Source organism: Mirounga angustirostris, unplaced genomic scaffold (genome assembly GCF_029215605.1).
Source record: "Mirounga angustirostris isolate CCGP_5_RB_7025 unplaced genomic scaffold, mMirAng1.0.hap1 SCAF_15, whole genome shotgun sequence".
Classification (NCBI taxonomy): Eukaryota; Metazoa; Chordata; class Mammalia; order Carnivora; family Phocidae; genus Mirounga; species Mirounga angustirostris.
This window is the reverse complement of record NW_026991723.1, coordinates 44249424-44276889: the sequence shown is the minus strand read 5'-3', so window position 1 is coordinate 44276889 and position 27466 is coordinate 44249424. Positions and strand designations below refer to the sequence as shown.

General features: G+C 39.0%; 1 protein-coding gene and 1 pseudogene across 2 annotated transcripts in view; both read right to left on the bottom strand.

Annotated features, from left to right (window-relative positions):
- ADAMTSL1 (ADAMTS like 1) overlaps positions 1 to 27466 on the bottom strand; it is a 939419-nt gene that overhangs the window by 186725 nt on the left and 725228 nt on the right. For both annotated transcript variants that reach the window (XM_064579938.1, XM_064579939.1), the window contains 3 exons: positions 23285 to 23489; positions 21909 to 22056; positions 19054 to 19138 (listed from right to left, as the gene is read on the bottom strand). In XM_064579938.1, coding sequence (XP_064436008.1) covers positions 19054 to 19138; positions 21909 to 22056; positions 23285 to 23489 — 438 coding nt within the window. The remainder of the gene's footprint in view (positions 1 to 19053; positions 19139 to 21908; positions 22057 to 23284; positions 23490 to 27466) is intronic.
- LOC123850383 (U4 spliceosomal RNA) lies at positions 26831 to 26904 on the bottom strand (annotated as a pseudogene).

Here is a 27466-nt window from a genome sequence, read left to right as displayed (position 1 = left end):
ACTTGTGCCTTCTGCAAGACGCTGGTTATTCTTATAGCAGACTAATACTGATCCTAAAAACTATCACAAAATAAGCCCTTGGAGATATTTAAGGAGTGTTTTTTTTTTTTTTTTTTTGGTCTGGCTCTCATATTCTGTAACTTTCTTTTGCTTTTCGGCTCAATGTGCTTCCCAAGATTTATTTATATATAGAAAGGGGTTCTTTTTTGTAAGGTTCCAAGAATGGAGTGAAGTCTTGTTCCTCACACATTCTTTGAATTAGTCTGGACTACAATTCTTTTTATATCATAGAGAAAAGCCATGCTACAAATTTAAATCCACAGATGTGTCACAGTAAACGAGAGATTCTGCATTCGTACAAGTTTGTTCAACAGCCCCCTCTCCCCCACCCCCTGAGAGAAGCCACACTAATGAGAATTTGGTTTTTCTCTGAGTTTCTCTATAATGTAGGACAATATGCAAATTCCAAAAAAAGACTTTCCCTCCCACCAATCAACAACGGCCATGACTGCAATGACCTTGAGAGGGACCTAGGGAAAAAAGCCCAGAGGGAACCACTAACATTTTCAAAAAGTTAGTATAATAATCTGGAAAAAGAACTTTGGAATAAGAAGTTTTTATTTTTCCACGATCCTACGGCTTTCTCAGAGAGTCGTGCTGTGGAGGCATGCAAACCTGGTCCCCTAACCTTGACTTTGGCAGAAAACGAAAGAACTGATAAGAAGATTATAGCATTAAATCCTAGCAAGTGCAAATGGTTCAGATCTAGTTTAAGGAAATAGAAATTCTAGCAGGAAACCAATCCAAATTTTCAAATTGGAAGGATCATAACAAAGATGTTTCCTGGGCCTGAGCCGGGGCTGTGCGTGGAGCTGGCCAGGACAGCCAGACTCCCCCGACCCCCAACAGCTCATGCTGTCTGAGCCATGAAGAGCCATCCCCTAGGAGAGAATGAAGGTCACATACAACCCTGTCAGGAAGGTGGATGAGGGAGGAAGAGCCATCCAGAATTATTCCCAAGAAGTTCTCATCACAATGTTACTTCCCTCTTTTGTCTTTAATGCTTGATCTATCTTCCGGCACCCAGAGAACATGGGGGGAGAACAGTACCCTAAAAAATTAAAACGTCTACTTCTCATTAAATAATGCTACCTGTAGGAGCTTTTTATAAAAATAAAACCCGACTCTGCAATCAAACTAATTGTAACCCTCTTATTTACACATTCACATATATCTGTCTGGCTCCTGGAACAAGAATTACGACAAATACACAAACACCGAGTGTTACAACCCAGGTGTAGACATAAAGGAAAATGCAAACTAAATGATTTTGTATGTAAGAAAAACCCAAAAGCAAATGAAAGGTCCGCCAACCTTGACAATAGTGTGTGAATAACGTTTCTTATTTAATAATGTGGTGAATTTTATTTTCAAATAAAAAACTGACAGGATCTCAAAAAGCACCACACCCTATTAGCTTTTCCTATGCTGGAAGAATTATTGTTCTGTCACCTCTAACAGCCATCTTCAGAGACCATTACAAGACAGCAAGGATCAGCTAGCTTTTTGGGTAAAGGGCCAGATAGAAAATATTTTAGAGTTTGTGGGCCCTGTTTGTGGGTCTTTGTTGTTGCAACAATTCAACTCTGCCAACATGCTGTGAACACAGTCATAGACAATATGTCAGCAAATGGGTGTGGCTGTGTGCCAATAAAACTTTATTTATAAAAACTAGAGGGAGGGTGGTAGTAGAAAGGTCTGAATCTGGCCTGTCAGCTGTAGTTTCCCAACTCCTGCTATAGGACCTTGAGTGGAGATACCAAACACACCAAGATTCATAAATGATCTTCAAACTCATTTTAAGTCTTAGTTCCCATCTTTTCCATATATATAAGTTTCTAAGAGTGGCAAGCAGTTAAATTGATGTATGTTTTATCTTCCAAAGTGAGGCCCAGATGAAAATCTAGAATATAAATGATCCACAAACCAAACCCTCAGCTCTCCTTGCCTAGCATGTCAATCACTTTGCATTTGGTCTCATTCCAGGACCAGGAAGATATATCAAAAGCACACAAAGTAGAAAGGGCACATTACTGGAGCCTCATGAACTCACTGCAATGCTTGATTCTTGTTTACTCTGAAGCAGCATTTCAGTGAAAATAAGTGTGTGTGTGGGCACACACACGTGCGTTTGTCTATTTTTTATTATCTGGACCTTTAGGGTTAATAGCAAAAACAATAAACATCAATTTTAGGTCTCCCAAGTGAAAGTCTTATCAAATGTCAAATAGCCTTTCTGGCTTATCTCCCAATCCACTATCCTCAGGTCTTCATCAAGTTCACACCAATTAAAAATGATTTGGCTTTTAAGCAATGCTGTCTTTTGGCAGTCATCTTAATTTCTCTAGTGCATATACTGTATGATATAATATATTCTCTCTTGTTGAAGGCAGGAGATCCTATTTCAAAAGAAAAATATCTATTAGAGCAAATGGCCAAGTGAATAATAATTGTTTTTCATACGAAACTTTCCCCCATATCCCTAGATCTCCCAACTCTGTGTTTACTATCTTGAGCTTTCTGGCCACAAGTGGGAAGAAGCAAGGTCAGTTAGAGGGCAGGCAACTGAGCTAGGACGTCTCAGTGTAAGGCTTAGGAGTCTCGGTTTGACTAGTACTTGCTGAGCTAGAATCCTTAAAGTGGGACCTTTAAAATGGAGTCAGTAGGTTTTTTTTTTTAAACATCATTTTGATGTACAAATGTTTCAGTGAAAAGCTCCTACTATTGAAGTTTAATTTGGGTACTTTTAAAGTTCTTTTTGTTAGCACTGTTGGGGGATGAATGCAGAATGACTGGATAAGTGAGTTCTTTCAGAGAAGGGCTCGAACTTCAGAGAAGACCGATAGCATTTCTGCATGTAGTCTTCCCATCTCCAGGAAATTAAAAAAGAAACCTGGCAAATAGATGATTTATGCTTCTGTCTGGTCTTCAATTTGCAAGCTTAATTGTTTATTTCATGAGCAAAAAGCTTATCCTTTCATTGGAGTTATTACCATAGTCCCTTTTATGAAACAGAAAACAGTGATAATCAAATTCACTTGTAAAATCCCAACGTGGTTTAGTTTATATGTGGCTATTATGAAGTCAGAAGCACAGACCAAAATAATAAGAACAATCACTTTATTAATATAGTGCTAAACAGAAACCATTCACTCTTGGTTAATTAATCTCGTGTCACTGCAGATCTTAGCCAGAGTTTGGCTCCAGTTTTAGGTACACATGGTCTATAACTAAGTTGTTTTTTGTTTTCTTTTAAGTAGGCTCCATGCCCAATGTGGGGCTTGAACTCACAACCCCGAGATCAAGAGTCACGTGCTCTCCTGACTGAGCCAGCCAGCCTCCCCTAAGATTTTTAGCTTTATCTTTTCTACTCTTATTTTCCTCTCCTTTCTCATATACATGTTTGTTCATTTAAAAAATCATTGGGATTATTCAAAAGAATAACTTTATAGGGGTGTTATTGTAATGCTCTTACCAGCCTCACCTCAGTCTCTAGTTTTAAAACGCAAACTAAAACTTGCAGGTAATCACATGAGAAATACTTAGGGGCACCTGGGTGGCTCAGTTAAGCGTCAGCCTTTGGCTCAGGTCACAATCCCAGAACCCAGGATCGAGCCCCATATTGGGCTCTCCACTCAGTGGGGGGTCTGCTTCTCCCTCTGAACATCCTCCCTCTTGTGCTGCTCGCTCTCTCTCTCAAATAAATAAATAAAATCTTTAAAAAAACTTTTTTAAATTTTATTTTGTTATGTTAGTCACCATACATCAGTAATTTTTGATGTAGTGATCCATGATTCATTGTTTTCATATAACACCCAGGGCTCCAAATTCTTAATTTTGATTTAGTTTTCGATCTTATTAAATTTCAGCTAGATGTCAGATAGGTTTTGTGGATTTCTTTGCCCTCTTTTTTTTGGTGTATGCTTGGGTATGAGAGTGGTGGCAGGATCTCAGGGTGAGGAGAGAGGAGGGAATGAACTGAATAGTGGAGGGGAAATGATAAAAGGCTTTAAGATGCACCTAGGAGGTTAGTGGGCGCCCTGTCAAGTGCCTCCTTCCTAGTTACTGCAATCGTGCATTGACTGTGAGCTATTTTACCACTTTGCCCACAGAAATGCAGATTAATTGTATCTAGTGGAATGCAATTGCTGTCCTGTGGACAGACCCATTTTACATCTACTTGTAAATCCATTCCAGCATCTTATTTGCCTAAGTATGTATGGTTCTTTGAAATTTCCTTTGAATTGGTCGGAACATCTTCCTGATACTCTCATTAATTAATGAGGTAGACAAAATCTTGGACAGATGTTCATTTTAGAAATGCAGGAGAATCATGGCTTTTCCCCTTCTAAAATTTTATCATTCAACTAGTGGCCACAGAAGGATCTGGAAAATAGTATATTAGAAAAATAAAAATACTGTATAAGTAATTCCACCCCACATTAACCAGAGAGTCTTTTACATAAATATATCATTTGGGGGCAAAAAAGTCACCATACTTTATTGGTAATGATGCTGTTTTTCTACATTGACTCCTCTATTTTGAATGCAATCTTCTTTTCTCTGTTCTTTTTCTTTAGTTTGAAAAGTTGGTTCTCCTCCTGGTTCTGAGGAACCTTGAAACATTAATGGAGTAAAATCTTTAGGAGAAGGTGGTTTCCTAAACCAAAGCTAGGCATTTTGGCATCTGAACTGAAGAGGAATTTAGAAACCTGAGCAAAAGAAATTGCTGTTGGGTGGGACAGAAACTTGGAAAATGGAACAGGAGACACCTTCTTTCATCTGTCTCAATTTTACATGAGATCAAAGACCTCATGTAAACTTTAGTTATTTAGTGTCTCACAATAAAGTAAAAGATTTTTTCAAAACCCTCCAAAATAAGTCAATAAACAAAAACCCTTGGAACACTACAAAGGAAGGGCGACTCTTTAATTGAATCACTTTAGGGATTTTAGAATTAATTGTAAAACCCTTAACACCAAGACAACCTTTAAATGATTCTCTAAAAATATAGCTAGGGCACTAAAGGTTTGGGAGAACACTTACCCAAAATGGGCCTCTCCATTCACTCAGAACCACACCTAAATCATTCCAAATAAATAACAATCTAACTTATTGTGAAAAATCTTTAGTCAAGGATACTTGACCTGAATATGGAATTATGAAAATATTTCTCAACTGCTGTTGTTCACTTACAACTCTCTGGAACTGCAAGTAATTCATGCTAGTTACGCAACTCATATTAAAGTCTCCAAGCACAATTTTTCAAAGGTGTCGGGGACATCACTCCACAAAACATCTGATAGCACCACTTTTTTTTTTTTCATTGGTTCCTCCAATCCTTAAGTATCACACGTGGGTTGTGAGAGTCTTTCATCAATGTAAAGTGATTCAGTAGTATAACCAAGCATAGACCGATTCCAGAAATTAAAATAACACAATGAGGATTTTGAATCAACCACCAATATATCTATTTGAGAAAAAAATTCAGTCACCGCCCCGTCTGATGCTGCTGACCAGTAACAAAGAAAGAAAGAAAGAAATATGAAGGAAGGACACAATTCCAAACAGACTAAGGCAGTACTGGGAGAGCTATATATAGTGGCCTTTTCCAAGAAGCAGACTTCATTTTCTCATGATAATGATGCCCTTTTGAGTTCTTTGAGAGGCAGCTGGCCTCTGCAAAAATGCCTCTATGACTTTCTTGCAGAAACGCTCCGTGCTAGAAGTGGGAGAAGAAAGCCTGGCCGCATTAAAGGGCGCATTCTCCTTTCAAAGAGACTTTATACTAGAAGGAAATGCTGCGGGGTATCAGAGTTCTCTGAGTTCCAATGAGTCAGAGATTAAGGGGCTCTGTCAAGGCCCACAGCCTCATACTTGAGGACTCTGTTACACTCATCTTGCAGTTCTGACCTATCTTTCTCGATACGGTTCCCGACAAAGTAGGAGAAAGAGTCTTACTAAAAGGAAGGATCTTGTGGACTGTCTAGGAGTTTGTTCTTCTTTAATCGTAAGAGAAAAGCCAGCAGAAAGACAGGTAATAATCAGATTCTGAGGATCCTGGCCCTATAGTGTCTGTTCTTCCCAACAAATACACCCTCAACTATCTTGTTCCCAGTGGCATCCAACACAGCTGACCATGCCTTTTTTCTTGAATTATTTTATCCTTTTGACTTACACGACAGCAAACTCTTGGCTTTCTTTTCTTTTCTGGTCGATTCCTTCTCTGTCTCCTTTTCTAGGTCTTTCTTCTTTCCTTGAACTCTAAACGTTGCAGTGCCTTGGAGCTCTGTTTGGTGCTATCTTCTGATGTGTTCAGTGATTCTTGGTTTCATACACCACCAATGTGTGGGCAACTTCGAAGTATGTAATCTCTAGTCTGGACCTTTTTTTTCCCTGAGCTTTATACCCAACTCTCTTTTTTTTTTTTTTTTTTTGTAAGTTTTGGGCTTGGGAGCCATTTTACTCTTTGAAAGGAATAAACATTAATTTAACATAATTTATTTATCAAAAACTTATCCAGTGCTTATGTGCCAGGCACTACTTTAAGTGCTTTATAAATAAAAGCTGTTAAATCCTAATGACAACCAGATAAGAACTATTATTACCCCCATTTAATAATTAATGTATGGATGAGGAAATTGAAGTCTTTCACACAGCTGGTAGGTTTCATGCTCTTAACCACTGTACATCGCTCTCTCTCCTGACTGACCACTTTTACTTTGATATTTCAAAGGCATCTCCAGGGCACCTGGGTGGCTCAATCGGTTAAGCGTCTGCCTTTGGCTCAGGTCATGACCCCAGGGTCCTGGGATCAAGTCCTGTATCAGGCTCCTTGCTCAGTGGGGAGCCTGCTTCTCCCTCTGCCTGCCACTCCCCCTGCTTGTGCTTTCTCTCTCTCTCTCTAATAAATAAATAAAATCTTTAAAAAAACAAAAAACAAAACAAAACAAAAAAACAAAGGCATCTCCAACCAGAAATGCCCAAAATGGAACTCTTGATTTCCCTCCTCAGTGTCTTATTCCTCTTCCAGTCTTCTCCATCACAACAAATGATTCTACTGGCCATCCAATTGCTAGAGTACACATTTAGGAGTTATTCTTGACCCCTCATTTTTCCCAACTCCTTGCTTCCAAATGGTTCCCCAATTCTATCAGTCCTCCCTCAAAAATGTATCTGAAATTTATTTACTTTTCTCCATCTCCACTACCACCACCTTGATATAACAACAACAATAATAATAGCTAATGTTTACTGATGTGCCTTAAGCCCTTTCTACGTATTAACTCATTACGTAACTCCTAACATTGTTAGGAGATGGATGCTGTCAGAAATGTTGTGAAATGTGTAAAAGAGATCCTTTCAACGGAATGCTGACATTGCCTAGTAGACTTTTGGGGTGGGAGGTTGTCTAATTCTACGGAGGTGTGAGTCTTTGTTTGTCTTTGGCTAGACAGAAGTTTCCTTGTAGAGGGCTGTGATGACACAAATGTTTCCAGTCCATAGTGATGGAAATTTTTTTTCTGTTCATGTCAATGCAAAGGATTTTTGTCTGGTAGAAAATACATACTCTTCTAAATCCAATTCTAATCTGAACAAGTTTTAACATCTCACTTGTTCCCTTAATGATTTAGGAGTTAAATAAAAATGTTGACATGTGCTCATTTTATATTTACATGGATCACGATTTTACCTTTTTGAAAATTATGTTTTAACAGTACTATTTTCGTCCCAATTTTTAGATGATAAAATCGGGGCACAGAGATTTCTAATGCCATACTGTTAAAAAAAAAAATGGCAGAATCATGATTCAAACCATGGCAGTCAACTCCAGAATCCATGCTCTTTACCACGTCACCATACTGGCTGTCAGACGGCCACTGAAGCTACTACCTCTCTGCGGGACCACCCCAACAGCCATCGGTCTGTTTTCTTTCTCTCTTAGACCTTACCAAGCCATTCTTCTTGCTGTAGCCAGAGGGGATCTTAAAATGTAAAGCTTTTAACTGTTTCTCAGTATACCCAGAAGCAAAGCCAAACTACTTACAAAGGTTACATTATACCCTTCTCCTTCTTCATTTCCTGTTCTTCTCCCCCTGGTCACTAGGCTCCAGCCACACTAGTCTTCCTCTTCTTACTTAAATGTGTGTAATTCTTTCCCGCCTCAAGAGTTTGGCAGGTGGGTCACTCCCTGGATGACTCTCCTTTCTCTCATCTTGGAATAACTCCCACTCATCCTCCAGGCCTCAGTTGACAAGTTTCTTCTCAGAGAAGACTTCCTGAAACCCCCCAGGCTTGCTGGGGCTCCTGTTAGACTCTCTTAGAGTCCCTCTTCATTTACTCATAGCGGTTGTCAGCCTCTGAAAATCAAGTGTGAATCTTGATTTGGTATAGTAAGGGAGATATCTCCCTTACTATACCAAACCTCTATGAAGGCAGAACTTCACATAATAGATACTCAATAAATATACACTTTTAAATGAGTAGATACATAGAATGGTAGAAGTTGGTACTGAGTTTGTTCTTGGGTCCAAAGATAGAAAGCAAGCTAAAGAGGCAATAGTCTTGAACTCAAAGAAATTGAATCACACCTCTCTGTTCTAGGTATTGGCCTGAGCAAACAAAAAATTTTCCTGTTGTAGAAGTTTCTTTTGGTCTTTTAAAAAAAGTTATTGTGCCCCCAAAATTCAGTAGTGGGCTTCTCCATTTTATCTTTCTTATAGCTGTACTCAGGTAGTATGTGCTGGTCTCATTTTGTCTTGATGGGATATTAGGTTATCATGTAGCTTGAGGCAAGTTTAAATTCTGTGTCTATCACACTTCAATTTAATCTCAATAAAAATGCTCTTTTATAGAAGAAAAGGATTTGGGGGCAGCTGTGAGCCAGAGGCTGCCTTCAGTGATTTATACATAACTCTGATCTCACATTGTCTTATCATATAAGCAGCTACCCCAGCGAAGGCTCTGCGGCATCTTGGAGTTGTTCCTACATTAGGGGAACCCAAGGAGAGCTCCTCTTTTTCGTCTACTCTTTAAAACTCAATATGCACAGAAAAAGGAAAAGATAGGCCACTAACTGTATGTAGCAGATATGAATGGAGCCAAATTAACTCTCTTTGCAAATAAAAAATGAGGCTGTGAGAGTTGTTTTAGACCATCTTCCTCTCCTATTGCTTTTCAGACCTATGCACACAGAACATAATTTACAAGTTGGATTTTTCCTTGAGGCTAGTCTGATTATTTAAAAAGCCACATCCCAGGGACTCACATGCCATTATAGCTTACAATGCTATTAGTGCATTTGTAGTTCTCAACTTAATACCTGAATGGAGTTTTTAATGCATATCATTTTCCCTGATTTTGATAAAAATCTAAAATATTGTAAACTCAGAATACTTTCCATGAACCGTTTTTTTTTTTTTTCTTCCCATGGAGTGAAATTGGTTTATTTTGCAATTTTGTAAAGGTTTCTTTCCTTTAATTCAACAAGTTTGGCAAAGCTTTCCAATGAAAAATCAGTTCATTAAAAATGACCTTAATGGACTTAACATATATTGGTGGCGACAGGGTCCATACTTTATTTTGGCACACACGGATCCCATTAATTTGTCTTTGTCATTCTCTGGGGCTCAGCTGAGCAATAGTTCAGATTTAGCTTTCTCAAAGTAGCTACAGAATGAGCAATAAGTGGAGATGTTGGGAGGGGCTGACAAATTTAGAACTTCTTGGTTTGCAATAAAGGCTTTTCTAATGACTACATAAAAATGGCTCTGTCTGCTCTGTTGAGTTTGTTACTGATTTTTCTGTCTCGGTGTGCGTTGGGAGGAATCTATGGGGATCAACTGTACTTAACCCAGAGTTGAGAGAGGATGCTTTTCTACCCCAACATTTTCTAAACTTTCCTTATTAATTTTTGCAATTCCCTATAGGTCCCTTTTTATTCAAATAAAGGTAACTAAGCTTCATCCTTTAGAATAAACTGTGGGCTCCATTCAAAGTGTGATGCTTACAAGTGAATCTGGAAAAGGCTCTGAAGTACAGAAGAGAGGCAAGGTGGTGGTGTTAGTCCGGGCACCACTGGCTGAATTTGGGTTGAATTGTACTTTTCTCTCACATACCAGTAGATACAACATCTGCCTCAATTTCTCCACATGTATATAAGTGATTATCATATGTTTTTATTCCCTTAATGTTTCTCTAGGAAGATGCACGATGCTGGAAAAGGTCCAATCATCACCCCAGTTAACATGTATAGAGACCTTCCCGCATACCGGGTACTTTATAGGTACGAACTTAATCTTTGTAATAACCCTATGTTGTAGGTACTGTTGTTATGCTCATTTCGCAAACGAGGAAACTGCAGCCAAAAGGTTAAGTGACTTGCCCAGGGTCTCCTGTTGCTCGTGGTGGATCCAAGATGAACACCAGGCTAATCTGTCACTAGAGCCCACATTTCACCACAGCTGGTGCAGGCTGCTGCCCTGCATGGAAGTCTGATCAATAACTAAACTGCTTTTTACTTTGATCCCAGCAGGGCTGTGTCCTTGTCTGAGCACACAAACACAGACTTACCCCTCACCAACGCACGTAGTTGGCAGCATGGTGTATCGAAAAAAAATTTATATTTTAGGAAATTACCTATGGTTTCTGCAGCCTGTTCTCAACATATAGGTAAGGATCGCTGAAGTACATATACGGATACAAAATACCTGGTCATTGGCTATGTGAAACATCCAATAATCCTTCCTCAAGTACTGGTTTTGGAGTGAAAGATTCAAATAAGTTCTATCACAATCTGCTGAACATCAGTTCATATCAACATCCCCCAAATTCTTTCCATGTATATTGCATTCTTCTCTCATTTATGCTCAAATTTGTGAATTACCACGTCCTAGCTTAACTATGCTAATATTTTAATTCAGAGGAACGTATGGTGGTGGAGAGAATTTGGGAATTCAGTAAATAATTCTCCTATACTTCTTTTAAATCCATAACACTATCACGCTGTGCATACCGAAACATCAAATTGCATTTTTAAAATACAGCTAGCTCATTTGTTCAATCTGTGGATAAATGACCAATATTCAGCACTTTGGACACAATCCTATCATTCCCGTGATAATGCACTCAAGGTTCCCTGAAGGCAAGGACTACTGGGTTTATTTTTACGGTATTTGCAACTGACACAAAGCTTGGCACAGAGCACGTGACTTATGAGCAAATTTAGCTTCTTTCATTAGGAGATGTGAACAATTTAGCAGGTCTATGGACTTTCCACAGTCATCTAACATACATAATCAGTCAGAGAACTTTTATTAAGCATGCTGTTGCAGAGGATATGATGGAAGAGAATGATTTGGGTAGATGGGAAGGAAGACAGGAAGGAGTTGAAAGTGAGCGAGGTCATGACTATTGTGGGGGAAGGGCTGATTCAGTCTGGCCAGTATAGGGCTTTAGCTCTGCGATGTGCCAATTCTCAAAACTGAATGCTTTTGGGTTTTTTTCATCCTGTAATTCTAACGCTCAACCCCATTTTGCTTGAACATTCCTTATGTCGGTTTAATGATCTATAGATAGTATTTAAACTGCTTGATCTTAGATGAGATGACTTTTGATTCTTAAGAAATAGATGTATATATGAGATATTCCTTTTATTTTCTGTGGCCTGAGATTCATGAAGAGAAAATAATTCAGGCACCTTGTATTGAGGATATAAACAGCAAAAGTATCTGGATCCATTACTAATGTTTGATTCCTTGAATATTCTTTGGGGGAAAATATAAAAACACATGTCACACAATTAACATTTCTAGCCACTTTTTAAAAAAATATATGAATTCACATTCTTAACCGGTGAGTTAAGCCATCCACATTCTCAGACAACTTTACTGGATATAAATATGGACTAATGTAAACATGTGCTTAAATATTATATATTTAAATACTATTTCCAACAAGGTAAACAAGGCATTTAATGACTCCAGGATCACCATGGTGACTCTTATTGGCTTTTCTTTCTGTATCTAATTCCTTGTGGGTTCTGTTCACACAGATGCATGACAGGAATTTCCCTTCACTTCTTATTGAATCAGCCCCATCACTAAGCTGATGCCATCTGGCATCCAGATATTACCGCTGCCTTTGGCCTCCTTGTTTTCCTTTTTCTTCTTCTTTTTTTTAAAAATGGTTTACACCGAGGTTATTTATGGCAATACATTTAAGGCCTGACTATTGTGTTGAAGCACAAAAATGTTTTCTTAACCATGCAATAAAGCTGTTAACTGAAAATCCGATGAGATAACCCAAGATTTTTTAAGGGCAAGATCAAGGCATAGAGGACCACCCAATCCTGCTCTTGAGAGGATGGCACTGTGAAGGCTCTGCACCCGGGACGTGCCAATGTCTGCAGGAGGGTTGGCTGGTTAAAATGGTGGTGTTGGTCACCTAGTGTCCAAAGTAATCACCTGCTTCCTGTTGCTTGCTCAGAGCCATCCAAGCAGAACTCCTGGCAACTGAAATAAATCCGGGAGGAAATTGGCTTCCTTAGGTACCCAATTAGTCCTCCCTCCCTCTTTCTGGAATGACTTGATTCAGAGGGCAGAAAGTCTAAAAAGAGCATCTGGAGCATCTAGGTCATAGCTTTTTCTTATGCCTCCCTTAACAGATGACACCTTCCAGAGCACTGAGTGGCCTGTTAGTGGCCTGAAGGAGTTAAGGAAGTGAACAATTGCCTTCCTATTCCAAGTTGGATCAGGTTCGTTAGAAGGGCAGCTGATTAACTTCCTGTACAGCAAAGCAGATGCGCTGCCTTCCACGTCCTACAGGACACCACAGAATCATTTTTGTTCAAGAAATGAAGCTGTCAAAGCGGCTGCTGTGTGTACTTGGCCTCAGATGCTTGTCATGTTTCTGCATATAACTCCACAAAGTGAGTTAGATATAGGAGACGGGAAATCAAGTCAGTAATGTATTTAGCTTCTACCTGATTAATGAAGACAATTATACTACCACATTGTAGTTCTGATCCCTCAGCAAGTAAGAGTGAGATTCCGAGGGCTTAAAAAACACCTAGAAATCTATTCCCCATATATTTGTCAGTGGAAACAACCAGCTGAACTCAATCTGACATTTAAATCCTAGACAAATCAAGAAACAGACTCTTAATTATAGAGAACAAACTGCTGGTTACCAGTGGGGAGGTGGGTGGGAGGAATGGGTGAAATAGGTGATGTGGATGAAGGTGATGAGCACCGGGTGATGCATGGAAGTGCTGAATCGCTATGTTGTATACCTGAAACTAACATAACACTGTAAAAAATAAAAGAAAATGATAAAAGAAAAATAATAACTTATGAAATCTAAAAAAAATAAGTGATGAATCCTAAATGATACTTTCATAGCTGGAGGCAAATTTAAAAAGATGTACTTCACATAACAGCAAAAGAGAATTCCCTCATTCCATCTGCCCCTTTCTAGTGCTGGAATGGCATGGCTCTTAGCCTCACAAGAATGCAACTCAAACCAGAATCTTATTATTTTTAGAAGTCCGTCTCTAACCATAATTCCTTCTGTGTTAATTGAGTAGCATGGATTTCTATGGACTCCTTAGGAAGCATCCTCAGAGGCAAGTTCACCTTACTGTATTTATTTATAAGATTGTCTGTGCTTCATCAACTTTCCTGGCTAAAGCCCCACATGACTTAGTCTTGGTTCAGGGCTGGATCTTGTTCACACTGTCCTGTTCAATGAGGAGAGACAAAAATACCTTGCTTAAATATTCTTGCTGCGGGTTGTCAGAAAAATCTGATGAAAACATGATCTCACTGATATGAGGAATTCTTAATCTCAGGAAACAAACTGAGGGTTGCTGGAGTGGTGGGGGGTGGGAGGGATGGGGTGGCTGGGTGATGGACATTGGGGAGGGTATGTGCTATGGTGAGTGCTGTGAATTGTGTAAGACTGTTGAATCACAGACCTGTACCTCTGAAACAAATAATACATTGTATGTTAAAAAAAAAAAAAAAGAAGAAGAGAGTAGGAGGGGAAGAATGAAGGGGGGGTAATCGGAGGGGGAGACGAACCATGAGAGACTATGGACTCTGAGAAACAAACTGAGGGTTCTAGAGGGGAGGGGGGTGGGGGGAGGGGTTAGCCTGGTGATGGGTATTGAGGAGGGCACATTCTGCATGGAGCACTGGGTGTTATGCACAAACAATGAGTCACGGAACACTACATCAAAAACTAATGATGTAATGTATGGTGATTAACATAACATAAAAAAACAAAAAAACCAAAAAACCAAACATGTGCCTGGATCAAGACAAACCACGGCCACTAGTGAAAAATCAATTTAGAGGTTATGACTCTCCCAAGAAGGTTAGGAAATACTTTTTTAATATTATGAAAAGATATTCACCACAATATTCCCACCTTTGCACCATATGAATCAAATACATCATAAATAAACCCGTCTGTTGCTAGAAAAAAAAAATAGTCAACGTCTAAAAGTATTTCTGAACAAAGCTGCAGCTTTATACAATGAATTCAATATATTAAGGGCATTACCATAACGTGACCTAATCGCGATACTTATTTCAGGTATTCTTTTTAATAGGTTTTATTTATATTTATTTATGTATATATATATTTATTTTGATTTTAAAAAGATTTTATTTATTATTTAAAGATATTATTTATTAGAGAGTGAGAGAGAGAGAGAGAGCGCGGACAAGCAGGGGGGAGGGGCAGAGGGAGAGGGAGAAGACAGACTCCCCAGTGAGCAGGGAGCTCAATGCGGAACTCGATCCCAGGACCCTGGGATCATGACCTGAGCCGAAGTCAGCGGCTTAACCAAGCCACTCATGCACCCTATTTCAGGTATTCTATGTGGCTGATATCTGCATGTGTATCTTCTGCATGGCATTTGGCTCAGTGGAACAACCATACCGGTACACACTTCTGTTCTATAAAGTTTTAGTTATTTCTTGGAAGTTCAGTGTTTACTTTTTATTTTTTTTATTTTTTATTTTTTTTATTTTATTTATTTGAGAGAGAGAGTGAGAAAGAGAAAGAGCACAAGGGGGGGAGCGGGAGAGGGAGAAGCAGACTCCCTGTTGAGCAGGGAGCCCGATGCGGGACTCGATCCCGGGACTCCAGGATCATGACCCAAGCCGAAGGCAGTCGCTTAACCAACTGAGCCACCCAGGCGCCCCAGTGTTTACTTTTTAATCAGAGTTTTTTTTCTAAACATACCTTAGAGTGGTTACTTTCCAACATATCTGGCCAGAGTGCTAATCAATTATTATTATTTTTTTCATTTTGGCGTTATCACAAGCCATCTAATATTCAATGACAGTATCTCCATATGCTAAAGATTTTAAGCTACTGGTTTTCCTATATTGTTTAATGAGACAGGCTGGTGATAGTATTTTTGTTTTACATCAGGAGAAATAAATGATATTTACTGTTTTTATTGCAGAAGTCTGTTAGCTGGAGCCAAAGTGAGAGATAATAGTTCTAGACCATGACTCGTGCTTCTCCGAGCAGCTCAGAAGTGACGGCCACAGTTTCTAAACATTACTATTTAATTTAAGCAATGTGAGTCTCTTTGGTGGGGGGGAAGGAAGGACTTGCTGACAGTATATCATTTTTTCATTATACTTTGGAGAGTAATTATAGGTTGCCGCATACATTTAGAAACTAGTCTATGTGGTTTAAAAAAGAAAGAATTAAGACCATGCAAAATTATGTTTTTTAAATTCAAAATCAGTAAAAAAATAATGTGACATGTAGGACCTTTCCTAGGGTTCAGTGCGCTAAACATGTAAAGTGCATTAAGATGTGGAAACCATATACCTTTCATTACATTATTCTACAGCTGTCACTTATTTCATTTTGGTATAAAAGTAATTATTGTGCTGAGCGTATTAGTATACATTTCCTTTACCTGGCACCAGCGCTCCAATTACAATCTACTTCAATTCAGATTAATCATGCCAAGATGGCAATTCCATTATACCAAGAGTAAAATTTAATAATCTAATATATGGCTATAGTTTCAATGGTGAAAACTATGTGGTTAGCTACTTGAGGGATTTTATTAAGATTAAAGTTAAACATAATGCATCTTAATCAGACCTTTAGTGGAAAACGCTCGTTACAAAACATGGTTGACAAGGGTCTATGTAATCTTTCTGCAGGGGCATTAAACTCCACTTAATACTTTCATTTGAGAGGTATCTAATAACGAGAAAGATGTTAAGTTATTGATGTAAGATGTTTTGATTTAATTTCAACTTTATTCTATGATTTAGCATCGGTTATAATGTGATACTGTATATAGGATTATGCTTTAGACCAAATGACAAAATATTGTGTACAGGAGAGCAGAGTTTATTTAAGTAGAATAATACATGTCTGGTTTTAAATGTATCTAACCTAAGAATACGTATAAGGAACAACTAGCTCCAATTACACGGCATCTTTCTGTGCCTTAAATGGGACCTTAGTGGATAAAGAGCTAATCCCCCTCCAAAATAAACTGCTTACTTCCTTTCTAGCAGCAAGGAGGCCAGTCCAGCCAGGTACTAGCAGGAGAGAAACAAAAAGCTTTAAGCCTTCATATATTCATGTAAAGGTTGCACTGTGATCTTTAAACACTGACTTTCCTCCAAAGTTCTGTGGTGGTTAATGGCTTTTTTTTTTTTAAGTCATTTTTTCAAAAAGTAGAAAAAGGTGCTGTGGTAACTTCATAGTACAAAAATAATGTAGGTTTTGCTTATTGTCCTTTTAAGCCAGAAATGCATTGCCTAACGTGAAACCAAGTGACTGAAAAACAAATTGCATTTCTTTACAAATGAACTTTGGTCATAGCAATCTGGATTTTGAAATTCTTTTTCAATCTTTTGCTGTTGAAGGTGTGATTCGGGGACACAATTTGTGGTCTGGCACACCATATCAGATTTAGATCCAAACAGGATGGATCTGAGAAAATTCTAAGTTGCTTTTGAATATATAGATTACACTGTTAATTTATATCTCTGATGAAATTTAAACTACGGGTTGAATCTGGAAACCATTTCATACCTTACATGCTATACTCTGAGCTCCTGGAGGGTGAGTAACATGTCTTATGCACCAATGCAGAGCACAGAGCCTAGGGCTTATATTAAATAAATTAATCCAGAAAATCTTCACTCTGAGAAACTGCTTTGATCATAAATGAAACTGATCATTAAAGTGCTTTCCCTTATTTTTAAAAATGATGCAACAGATATACGTATCTAGTACAATTGATATATAGTTACTAATCAATCAATCAATCATTCAATGTTTGTCTTTCTTCCTTGTTTCCTCTTTTGAAGCATCTGAAAAATCCATGCCTGCTAGTCTTGCAAATTTCATGGCCTTGATAAAACTGAGCAGGTAAGGGACCGTGATCAAGTGCGGCAAAGATTGGTGTCCATTTGATCTCAATCGCAGCAAGAAAGGGAGAAGAAAAGCTAATATACTTCCTTTGCCCGCAGATACATTTTATCTACGCTTTACTTTTTGTGAGTGGCTATACTGCAAAGCTGGGATATAAGGAATGTGAAAAGCTGCCCAGACTTTCACATCAAATCTATGTTACATCATCAGAGGGAGCCTGGGCCTTCTCACCTTTCGCCTCTTAGAAAAGAGGAGGTCAGATTTTGGAGAAGAGGGGGAGACGCTCCCCCTTCATTTTCTTACTTCAAAACTGAAAAGTATTTAGAGAGCAAAAAATGCAATCACGCGTTTTGAGAAACACTAAGGAACTGATAAATCTCCAATGTGAGAGCCCCAAAGGCTCATTTTGACCCTTGGCAAGAGGATTACACCTGATTCAAAACCCAGGGAAGCCACATTCAGTGAGACACTACGTTCTTAAAACCAGTCAGTTTCAAAAGCAAAACATCTTGTGGTTTTAAAACTTACGAGGGCTCACACATGAAAAAGTGCTCAACATCACTCGGCATCAGGGAAATCCAAATTAAAACCTCAATGAGATACCACCTCACACCAGTCAGAATGGCTAAAATTAACAAGTCAGGAAACGACAGATGTTGGCGGGGATGCGGAGAAAGGGGAACCCTCCTACACTGTTGGTGGGAAGGCAAGCTGGTGCAACCACTCTGGAAAACAGTATGGATGTTCCTCAAAAAGTTGAAAGTAGAGCTACCATACGATCCAGCAATTGCACTACTGGGTATTTACCCCAAAGATACAAATGTAGGGATCCGAAGGGGTATGTGCACCCCGATGTTTATAGTAGGATTGTCCACAATAGCCAAACTGTGGAAAGAGCCAAGATGTCCATTGACAGATGAATGGATAAAGAAGATGTGGTATGTATATACAATGGAATATTATGCAGCCATCAAAAGGAATGAGATCTTGCCATTTGCAATGACATGGATGGAACTGGAGGGTGTTATGCTGAGTGAAATAAGTCAATCAGAGAAAGGCATGTATCATATGACCTCACTGATATGAGGAATTCTTCATCTCAGGAAACAAACTGAGTGTTGTTGGAGTGGGGGGTGGGGTGGGAGGGATGGGGTGGCTAGGTGATAGACATTGGGGAGGGTATGTGCTATGGTGAGCACTGTGAATTGTGCAAGACGGTTGAATCACAGATCTGTACCTCTGAAACAAATAATGCAATATATGTTAAGAAAAAAAAAAAAGAAGAAGATGATAGCGGTGTGGGGGAAGGATGAAGGGGGGGAAATCGGAGGGGGAGATGAACCATGAGAGATGATGGACTCTGAAAAACAAACTGAGGGTTCTAGAGGGGAGGGGGGTGGGAGGATGGGTTAGCCTGGTGATGGATATTAAAGAGGGCACGTTCTGCATGGAGCACTGGGTGTTATGCACAAACAATGAATCATGGAACACTACATCAAAAACTAATGATGTAATGTATGGTGATTAACATAACAATAAAAAATTAAAAAAATAAATAAAACTTACGAGGGCTCTTCTGACACAGCGGCTCCTTCTTCTAGCTCTTGAGCTTGTTTGTACCATGGAAGCTTGGCCTCTACTGGAAGCTTCTCTGAGAATTAAGTGCATGCATATAAAAGAGAAGAGGTTAGAACCAATTTGGAATTTTAGGGAAATTCTTTAATCTCCTCACCAGTTCCTGATTTTGCACTACCTAGAAACCATGTTGATAACCACAAATGATAAGTTTTTAGGTAAATTTCTCTTTCTGATGATGGTTATATCAAGAAAAAAGAATATTTTAAAATGTTTAGTAATACCAGTCTACTAGATTTTATGTTTCCCTTTTATTACGTGGAAGAGCAAAGGAGAATTTTTTTATTATGAAAGTCGTAACTAGGAACACTGGCTTGACATGTATATGAAGAGTCATCAAAGTATCTCCTCACTATTTCCTGTTAAAAAGATAGAACAATATTTATCTTTTAAGACAAACATGAAGTGCAATAAATTATACTGTAATCCTTTAATAAATTCTGACATGTTTTTCTTTATTCCTTTGGGTGAAGTGTGATCTACGCCATATTGTCACAAACAAACAAAACTGCCACTCTGAAATTCACAAAACACTGCTTTAGATTTCTGACTCATCCCGCGCCACCCCAGGGCTCATGGACAGTTGGAATATGAGCAATCGAGGGCCCATAACCCATAATTTGACTGCGTCACCTATTTATCTAGCTTTTGGCCACACAATTCAGGACAAGCTTCCTAACTGCTTCCTGGAAAAAAAAAAAAACTGTGAAGGAGAAAAAGAAAGACAGAGGTTCTAACTGCCCCTACAGAAGTAAGTGCCAAGATTCCCATTTTGACACATTTATTAGGGTCATTTATAGGCATATTTGCCTTTATAGTATGAGCCAGTGAAGCTCTATCACCATTTTATGACATCTAATTGTAAAGATGAAAGAAATATGTCTCTATATGCATACACCATAGAATTATATGGCATTTTAATGATGTTTAGAGAGCCAGACTCACTACTTAGTTGTGAAAATCCAGATTTTATTCTTGATAGTTAACCACAAACTGCTTTTCTTTCTCCGAAGTGGCTTGGTAAAGACAGAGCTAATAAATAATTGACTATTTTAAGTTAGGGGCATCACTCCTTTTCTTTTAGTCAGAAAACAAAGCGAGTGAGAAATATAATACTGCTAAGGCCAGAAGGATCTGCTAACACTTAAACATGGTGATCATGGTACCCACACAAACATCATTTTACAGCTAGCCCACGTCTCCCGACTGAGTGACTCAGTCAGCCTCGCCATATCTGACAGGGTGAGCCATTTCTGTTTCAGCGAGGAAGCGTTCAGCTGGTACTATTAGGCCTGCGATACTTTATTGTCTATTTGAAGCGGATCCTGTCAGAGGTACTGGTGGCCTCTTCCTCCCGCATCTGAGGATGCTGATGATAGTCAGGAGTTGAAGATCGCATGTGTGGAGAACTGACTATATTCCAGGCAGTGAGCTGAGCACCCTGTCTGCACTATTTCTCATGTAATACTCACGTGATCTCTGAGGTAGTTACTATTATTAGCCCCATTTTACAGATGAGGACACTGAGTCTCAGAGAGAGAGAGAGAGAGAGAGAGAGAGACGCATTTATTACAATGTATCAGGGTTTTGGGTATTTTTGTTTTTATTTCCATTATATCATTTAGATTTCATGACACCATTCACTCCCACCAAGGGCAACCTATAGTAAATAAAGAGCTACACTGTGGCTGATTTTCTGAGAAATGTAATGGTTAGAGAAATAAATTAAGAAGCAAAGGGAAGGGAGGAAATCCAAAGGGGGAGAAATCAGAGAGGGAGATGAACCATGAGAGACTGTGGACCCCGAGAAACAATTGGGGGGTTTCGGTGGGGGAGGGTGAGAGGAGGGGGTAACAGGGTGATGGGTATTGAAGAGGGCATGTGCTGTGATGAGCACTGGGTATTATACTTAACTAATGAATCACTGAACACTGTATCAGGGACTAACTATGTACTATACAGTGGCTAACTGAACATAATTAAAAAAAGAAGCAAAAGGGAATCATATTTAATATTGATAATAGGATAGCTTATAATAAGGAGTTCTCTACTTCTGATTGGTTTGTGACTTTGGCATTTTCTAGTTCCTTGACATGGATGATAGCAATATCATTGGATGATGCCCCTAATAGCAATATCAGCAAAGAAGTCCAGTTAGCATGCATGCCAATCTGAGAGACCCTGTATAATTATAATAAATCTTCCTCACTCAGTAGAAATTTTCTAAAATTCGCTTTTTATAAATTATTTGCAGTATCTGTTAAATTCTGATTTATTTCAGATTTCCATTTCAAATTATGATTCTGGAATCTAGTCTCGTATTAATGTTTTAATTATCAATATAAGAAGCAACGCCTTTCTGTTTCAGCAATTTGAAGTATGAAGCCTCCTAATGTACTTGATGCTTCCCAAAGTAGACACTCTTGGATTCACTGCATTATTTTTAACAGCAAGAAATGTGACTAGTAAATCACACACGTATTTCTCCAACATCTCTATAATATCTCCTTTTAAGCAGATGTAGCTGATACTTTTCAGCAACAGTCTTCAAACAGCTTTACGATCCAGGAGAGAATTATGTAAATATGTAGTACTTAAAAACAATTTGCAAGCAAAAGGAGTGGAAAGATTTTTAGAAAGAGTTAAGTCTGCTTAGTAGAGTCTAAGCTACACAAAAGAGTTACTAAGAACACTCGGGATATTTAAAAATATCCCACGGAGTTTCAAACAGTCCCCGAAGACACATAACAATGAAAAGACTGGTAACAGAGCACCTGTTGAGTTACCTTTGGGTTTATAGCAGGGAGTGGGTATGACACATTCCTCTTTTATGTGGGGCTTCGTTTTGGGGCTACAACCTCCTGTGTGCATTCCACGATGGTCGATGCAGAGGACCACCCGATACCTGAGGCCCTGGCCACATGTCACGGTGCACTGGAAGGAGAATGCAAGAGAGAGGAGACTCATAGCAAAGCCTTGTTTACTTTGCCTCGTTTCTCACCTGAGACTCTTTAAAGGGCTGCCTTTAGATAAGGACTCCCGGTGGATTTGTACCATTTCTTACCATTCATGGAGTCTTTGTTCTATTTGGCTATTTAGGGTGAAGCTGGCTGAAAATTAAATCACTTTCAGTTTCTCAGATTTAGATTAGTTAGGCAACATTCCTTAAGCACCCACTGCGTGCCAAGTCCCAAACCAAGCAGCGAAAAGGAGAAAAGAAACTGTAGAGTGTGCTCATTTTTGATCACTAACACTGCATTTTAATTGTATTTAGTCACTTTGCTAGCTCCCATATAGACATTAACACTTTGCAAACTGCCATCATAGTAAATTTATATTGCAGCATGGCTGATCCAATTGATTATACTGACATGGTCAAAAATGTTTCAGGGAGTTGATTCAACGGCCAGATGTAGACGGCACCTCCAGTGCTTCTAGACGCCAGGGAGCAAGTCTAGATGGAGAGAAACGTCACAGCTCTGATCCTGCTGCCCCAAAGCCACATAGTGAAGTGAGAAGTCTTTTGTCGTCTCTGTGGCTCGGGGCACAGTGGCTTACCTCCTCATCTTTCTATCTCTTTTGCCATTTCAAACCTTCTGCAGTAGCAGCCAGGAAACCCCAAGTAACATATTCTTTAAGCTGCTGCAACAGTTTTCCTAACGTTCTAGAATGTTCTGCTTTTAATTATCCTACTTCATCCTCATTCTAATTATTTCGCCATTTCCATTTCATATTTTTTTTTCCAATGAATAATACAGATAGTTTTAATTGGAATCTACTCAAACCCTTTCTGGATGTAGACAAAGTATAAGAAATAAAAAATAAAACCAAACCGTGGTCTACTGAGCTCTATCATCAGAGCAGCTTCTGGACATTCAGGATCAGTCATTTGGCCTCAATGACTCCTGACAGACACTTGCCTCTCTTTGCCACTTGAGGGAATGTTATGAGTGATAGAGGCTTCTCGAAGTAACTTGAAGTTAATGCATATTTACTCATTTACTTTTGGCTATGCTGGATTTGGGGCGTGCCTACATCAGGAGCTAACCCGGTACACCTCAAGAGAAGTGGGGAGCTGCACAGGGTAGCCGGTGGGGTCATGACGATGAGAGGGAAGAGTGGACTTACTCTCCTAATGAACAAAGAAAGAGGGCACAGTTACCGGAGACCACTCCTGTGCCAGCCATTTAGGACAGTCAAAAATGTTGCAGGGCTGCACGATGGGCATCTTAGGGGTGTACATGCATTTCCACTCTTCCACTGAGGTGACATGCCCCTGGATGTCCTCCTCCACACAGGAAACTGCCCGGCTCTGGATGCCCCCCCCACACGAGGAGGAGCACGCGGTCCACGGGGTGGCCTCCCACCTACAGAAGCAAGGGGAGTCATCAGGGCGGACATGCACATTGCCAAACCTCCTCAGTGACCTTTCCGACCAACCCCATTCCCAGTGCCTATTGTGGCAATCGGGTTCTGCGAGGCTACAGTCAAGAGATCCGAAAGCCGTCTAGTGCCTAAAATCTGCTGAGTGAGAGTGAAAGATTCAATGTTGGCAAAAGTGCTCTGGAAACCTTGAAGCTCTCAGCAAATGTAAGAAATTACTGTTTGGAGAGCTGTCCTCAGGGCTATCCATGCTGTCTGTAACCTACTCCAAAGAGGGCTAGTCAGTCCCTCTCCCTATAGTTTGAATATATATTCTGTGTATAATATTTATATTATTTCATACTTTGTAAATATATATCCTGTATCTATGTTATATATATATTTACTAAATCCCATTAAATATCTTTGTCAAGATTAAAACTGATTACTCACTTAACGCTAATAGTTTGCACCTGAGCCAATACTTTCTATTTTCAATGCAGTACTTTATCACTTAGCTTCTGGATACTTTTACATGAGAAGCTCATGAATGATCAAGGTAAACCAAACATTCATTCCCTCTCCCCTGTTTCTACAATCATCAGCTTTGGGACTACATGGGTGCAGCACAATTCTGATGTTCAAACTAGGCCATCATTACACTAAGGAGCAAAAGTAGTAATGTGAGGCATTATCTTCTCATTCCCTAACTGATGAGGGATACTGGCAGTCAGCTTTCCCCTGATAAAGAACTATTGGAATTGTGAAGAAAGTTTGGTTTGGGTTGGAAGGCCGATGGCATTGGAATCTAAAGATACAGTTCCGTAAGGGAGAAAATTATAATATTATCAATAACATTTAAGAGAATTCCATTGGGTTTTTTAGATCTCTACACAGCTCTGAAGCATTTGGGACCAGATGCAGAGAGATATCTTTGCCTGATTCTTTTCTCTCCTCCTGCAGATTTAGAGAATGTAGAATTTTTAAAAATAGAAATATTGGGACTGAGCTTGTCTTTCTTGCATATATTCTGCTTGTGGATGAGGAATGCAAAGGAACTTTAAGATTTCTCTTAGAATTAGGAGAGAGATAATTTTAATGAGAGAGAAACTAAATGTCACCAAGTTGATCTACTTGAAAAGTTAAATGTAAATATATTGCACGGGCATATCGTGGAGACATCAATTATCCCATAAGTAGGATTTCATGTATATTGGGAACCTGACTTCTCTTCTGCATGAGCCTGGATACTGTGTGTTTCCCAGTTAACAGAGGATTTTCCTCCACATTTTCTCTGCACTGTTTGAGTCTAGGCAACAACTGTTCTCTCTACTACCAACAGCTTAAACATGCTGCCAAGTACAATATTTTCCTATGCATATTTCCCCAGGAGAGACAAAAGAAAATGCTATTGGGGGAAACTGAGGCCCTCTCTTTAGCCCTTAGGAGACTTGCTGAGCCCTTTCAAGAGAACGAAGCAGCTCTGTAGAGGGCCTCTCTTCCAAAAGGTAAGACCAATTCTCATTTATCTCCATGTAAATACCTGGAGAGCTTCCCTCTGGATATGGATAATGGGTCTGATTCCCAATGAAATCGGGCTGAATATATAAGTACACATTCATGTTAGATTTGATCTGACAGTGAAGTGGGACTATGTTTTTGAATGTACATTTAATCTCTTAGAACATTAAGATGCCATAAAAAGAGCACACTTCCTAATTGGTACTCTAACGTACCTAAACTTGACCCTTCCAAAGACAGAGTGATTAATTTCTGTCTCAACATTTGGACCTGACCCATAGCGTAATTTCACAAACAGTAATAAGTATCCTTTTCAGTGTCAGTGATCACGGAAAGACAAATGATGCTAATATTATTCTAAGAATTTTTAGTATGGATCCATCTTACCACTATAGTTCTATATGTGAAAAATTATTGTGTGAATCCTGACATAATAATAGGGTTATGTGGAATTTCAAGGCAAAACATGTCTGAGTGCTTCAAAGAAAGTATAATAAAAGCTGAGAGAAGGCATCAGTTAGAATATCTTAAAACAAGGACCAGGTAAGTGCTTGGTGCGGGGCGGGGGGGAGCGGGGAAAAAAGCACATATCCAAGATTCCTCTCCTGGAAGAATAAAAAATGAGTTCATATATCACATATTTTAACTCCAATGGCCTTTAATTTTTTAAACATGTAGTGTGTTTAGTTTAAGAAATTCTCAAAATTAAGAGTGATGTGGAAAATTTGTATATTTTAATTATGAATTAATAAGACTCCATTCTTCTATTATGTTCACGTATGTGTTCCAAAGACTGAAAGCAAGAAAAAAAATCTAAAAATTCATTAACTGGGCTTTGTATCTACACTGGTGGTCTAAAACCTATTTAAATAATCAATACGAAAAGCCTTCTGCCTTGATCAGAAGGTAGCTGCCCTTTGAGAATCATTTTTGAGCCTCAGTTCTTAACTTTGGGTCATTTTAGAGACTCCAGTCTTCTTGTAAAAACATATTTGCAGAAATTCTTCCATTTACTAAGATTTTACCAATTAAGCAGAATATCTAACTTTAGAATTAGCTCAGTAACAGAAGTGCAAGGAGTATGAAATACAGTCTGTTTATTTGCGATTGCCCTTTTCCATTGTGATGCATGGACAGGCCAATGTGTACATTGGATAACATTAAGGATAACATTAAGGAGGCTCATTTCAATCTATCATTGCGAATACTGGGCTTTTGGCATTTGGGGGAAATCAGATGTATAAGAAATGAAGTTTAACCTAAGACAGGCATTAGTCATACCAGAGAAATATAAATAAGAGAGATCATAGATATGAAAGAAACTTAGGAGTGGTATTACAAGAAAAACATAAACTTGACGTTGCTCACCCTGACACCCAACTTTGCTTTTATTGTAAAATACATGGCCTTCCCACAAACAGATACGTGTGTCCTGTGGATAGTTATTCTACAGATACGGAAACTGAAATCAAATGAAATCTTGGTTCAGTTAGATTAGCCTTGTTATATTTTCATTCCATTTCTTTTTTCAAGAAGCATTTACTATAGACGTTTGGTTCTGGATCAAGCCAGCAAAATGATCTATCAGTAGCATCCTAAAGTCATTTATCATCTTTATCAATATAGACATAGAAAAGTGGGAGGGAGCTGATTAATAAGGTAACCCCTTAGTGGAAGAACTTAAAAAATACCCCCAAACAGCTGTATGGAGTATAAATCCAATGCCCCTCTCTACATGCTCCCATTAGGATGGTGAAACTTGAGTTCCCTACCAGTCACTGGAAGTATTTAAGTAGAGGCTGGATGACAGCTTGTGCTGGTGTACATGTATTAATCTATTAGCAATAATCGTGCCTCGGATAAACCTCATTGGCTACGATACTGCCACTGTGCAAAGCTGTACATGTATTAATCAAAATATCTGTCTGTGTGTATACCGATGTGGGAATACATATGCACTAAATACACATATATGTATATTTGTGTAAACACATACGTGTATAAATGTAGGGTGTAAAGGTGTGATTGCTCGGAAGGAGGACAGGGAAGCATTTCTGGGGAGCTGAACTCAATGACCTCAAGGGCCCCTGTTTGGATTCCACTTCATGAAGCTTTTGGAGATTTTCAATCAAACTTTGTTTTATTTTGCAGTTCAGAATAAAATTATTTTCTAGACTTTGTTCAGTTTGAGATTCAGAAAACTACCATGGGTTATTTGTACTATTTGCGATCTGATGGAAACTCTGGGTTCCAGATAGCAGCTGATGCCCTAGAGTCCAAGTGAGCAAAGAGGACTCCCATCCTAGAGTCCAAGTGAGCAAAGGCGTCTCCTAGCACAGGGTTTCCGTCAAGCCTGATTCTAATTTCTGCTGCCTGGGGAGCTGTTTCCAGTGTGGCAGACCATACACTCAGGAGCTAGCATATTTTTCAGCCTCTCCAGTTTTCGTATGAATATATCAAT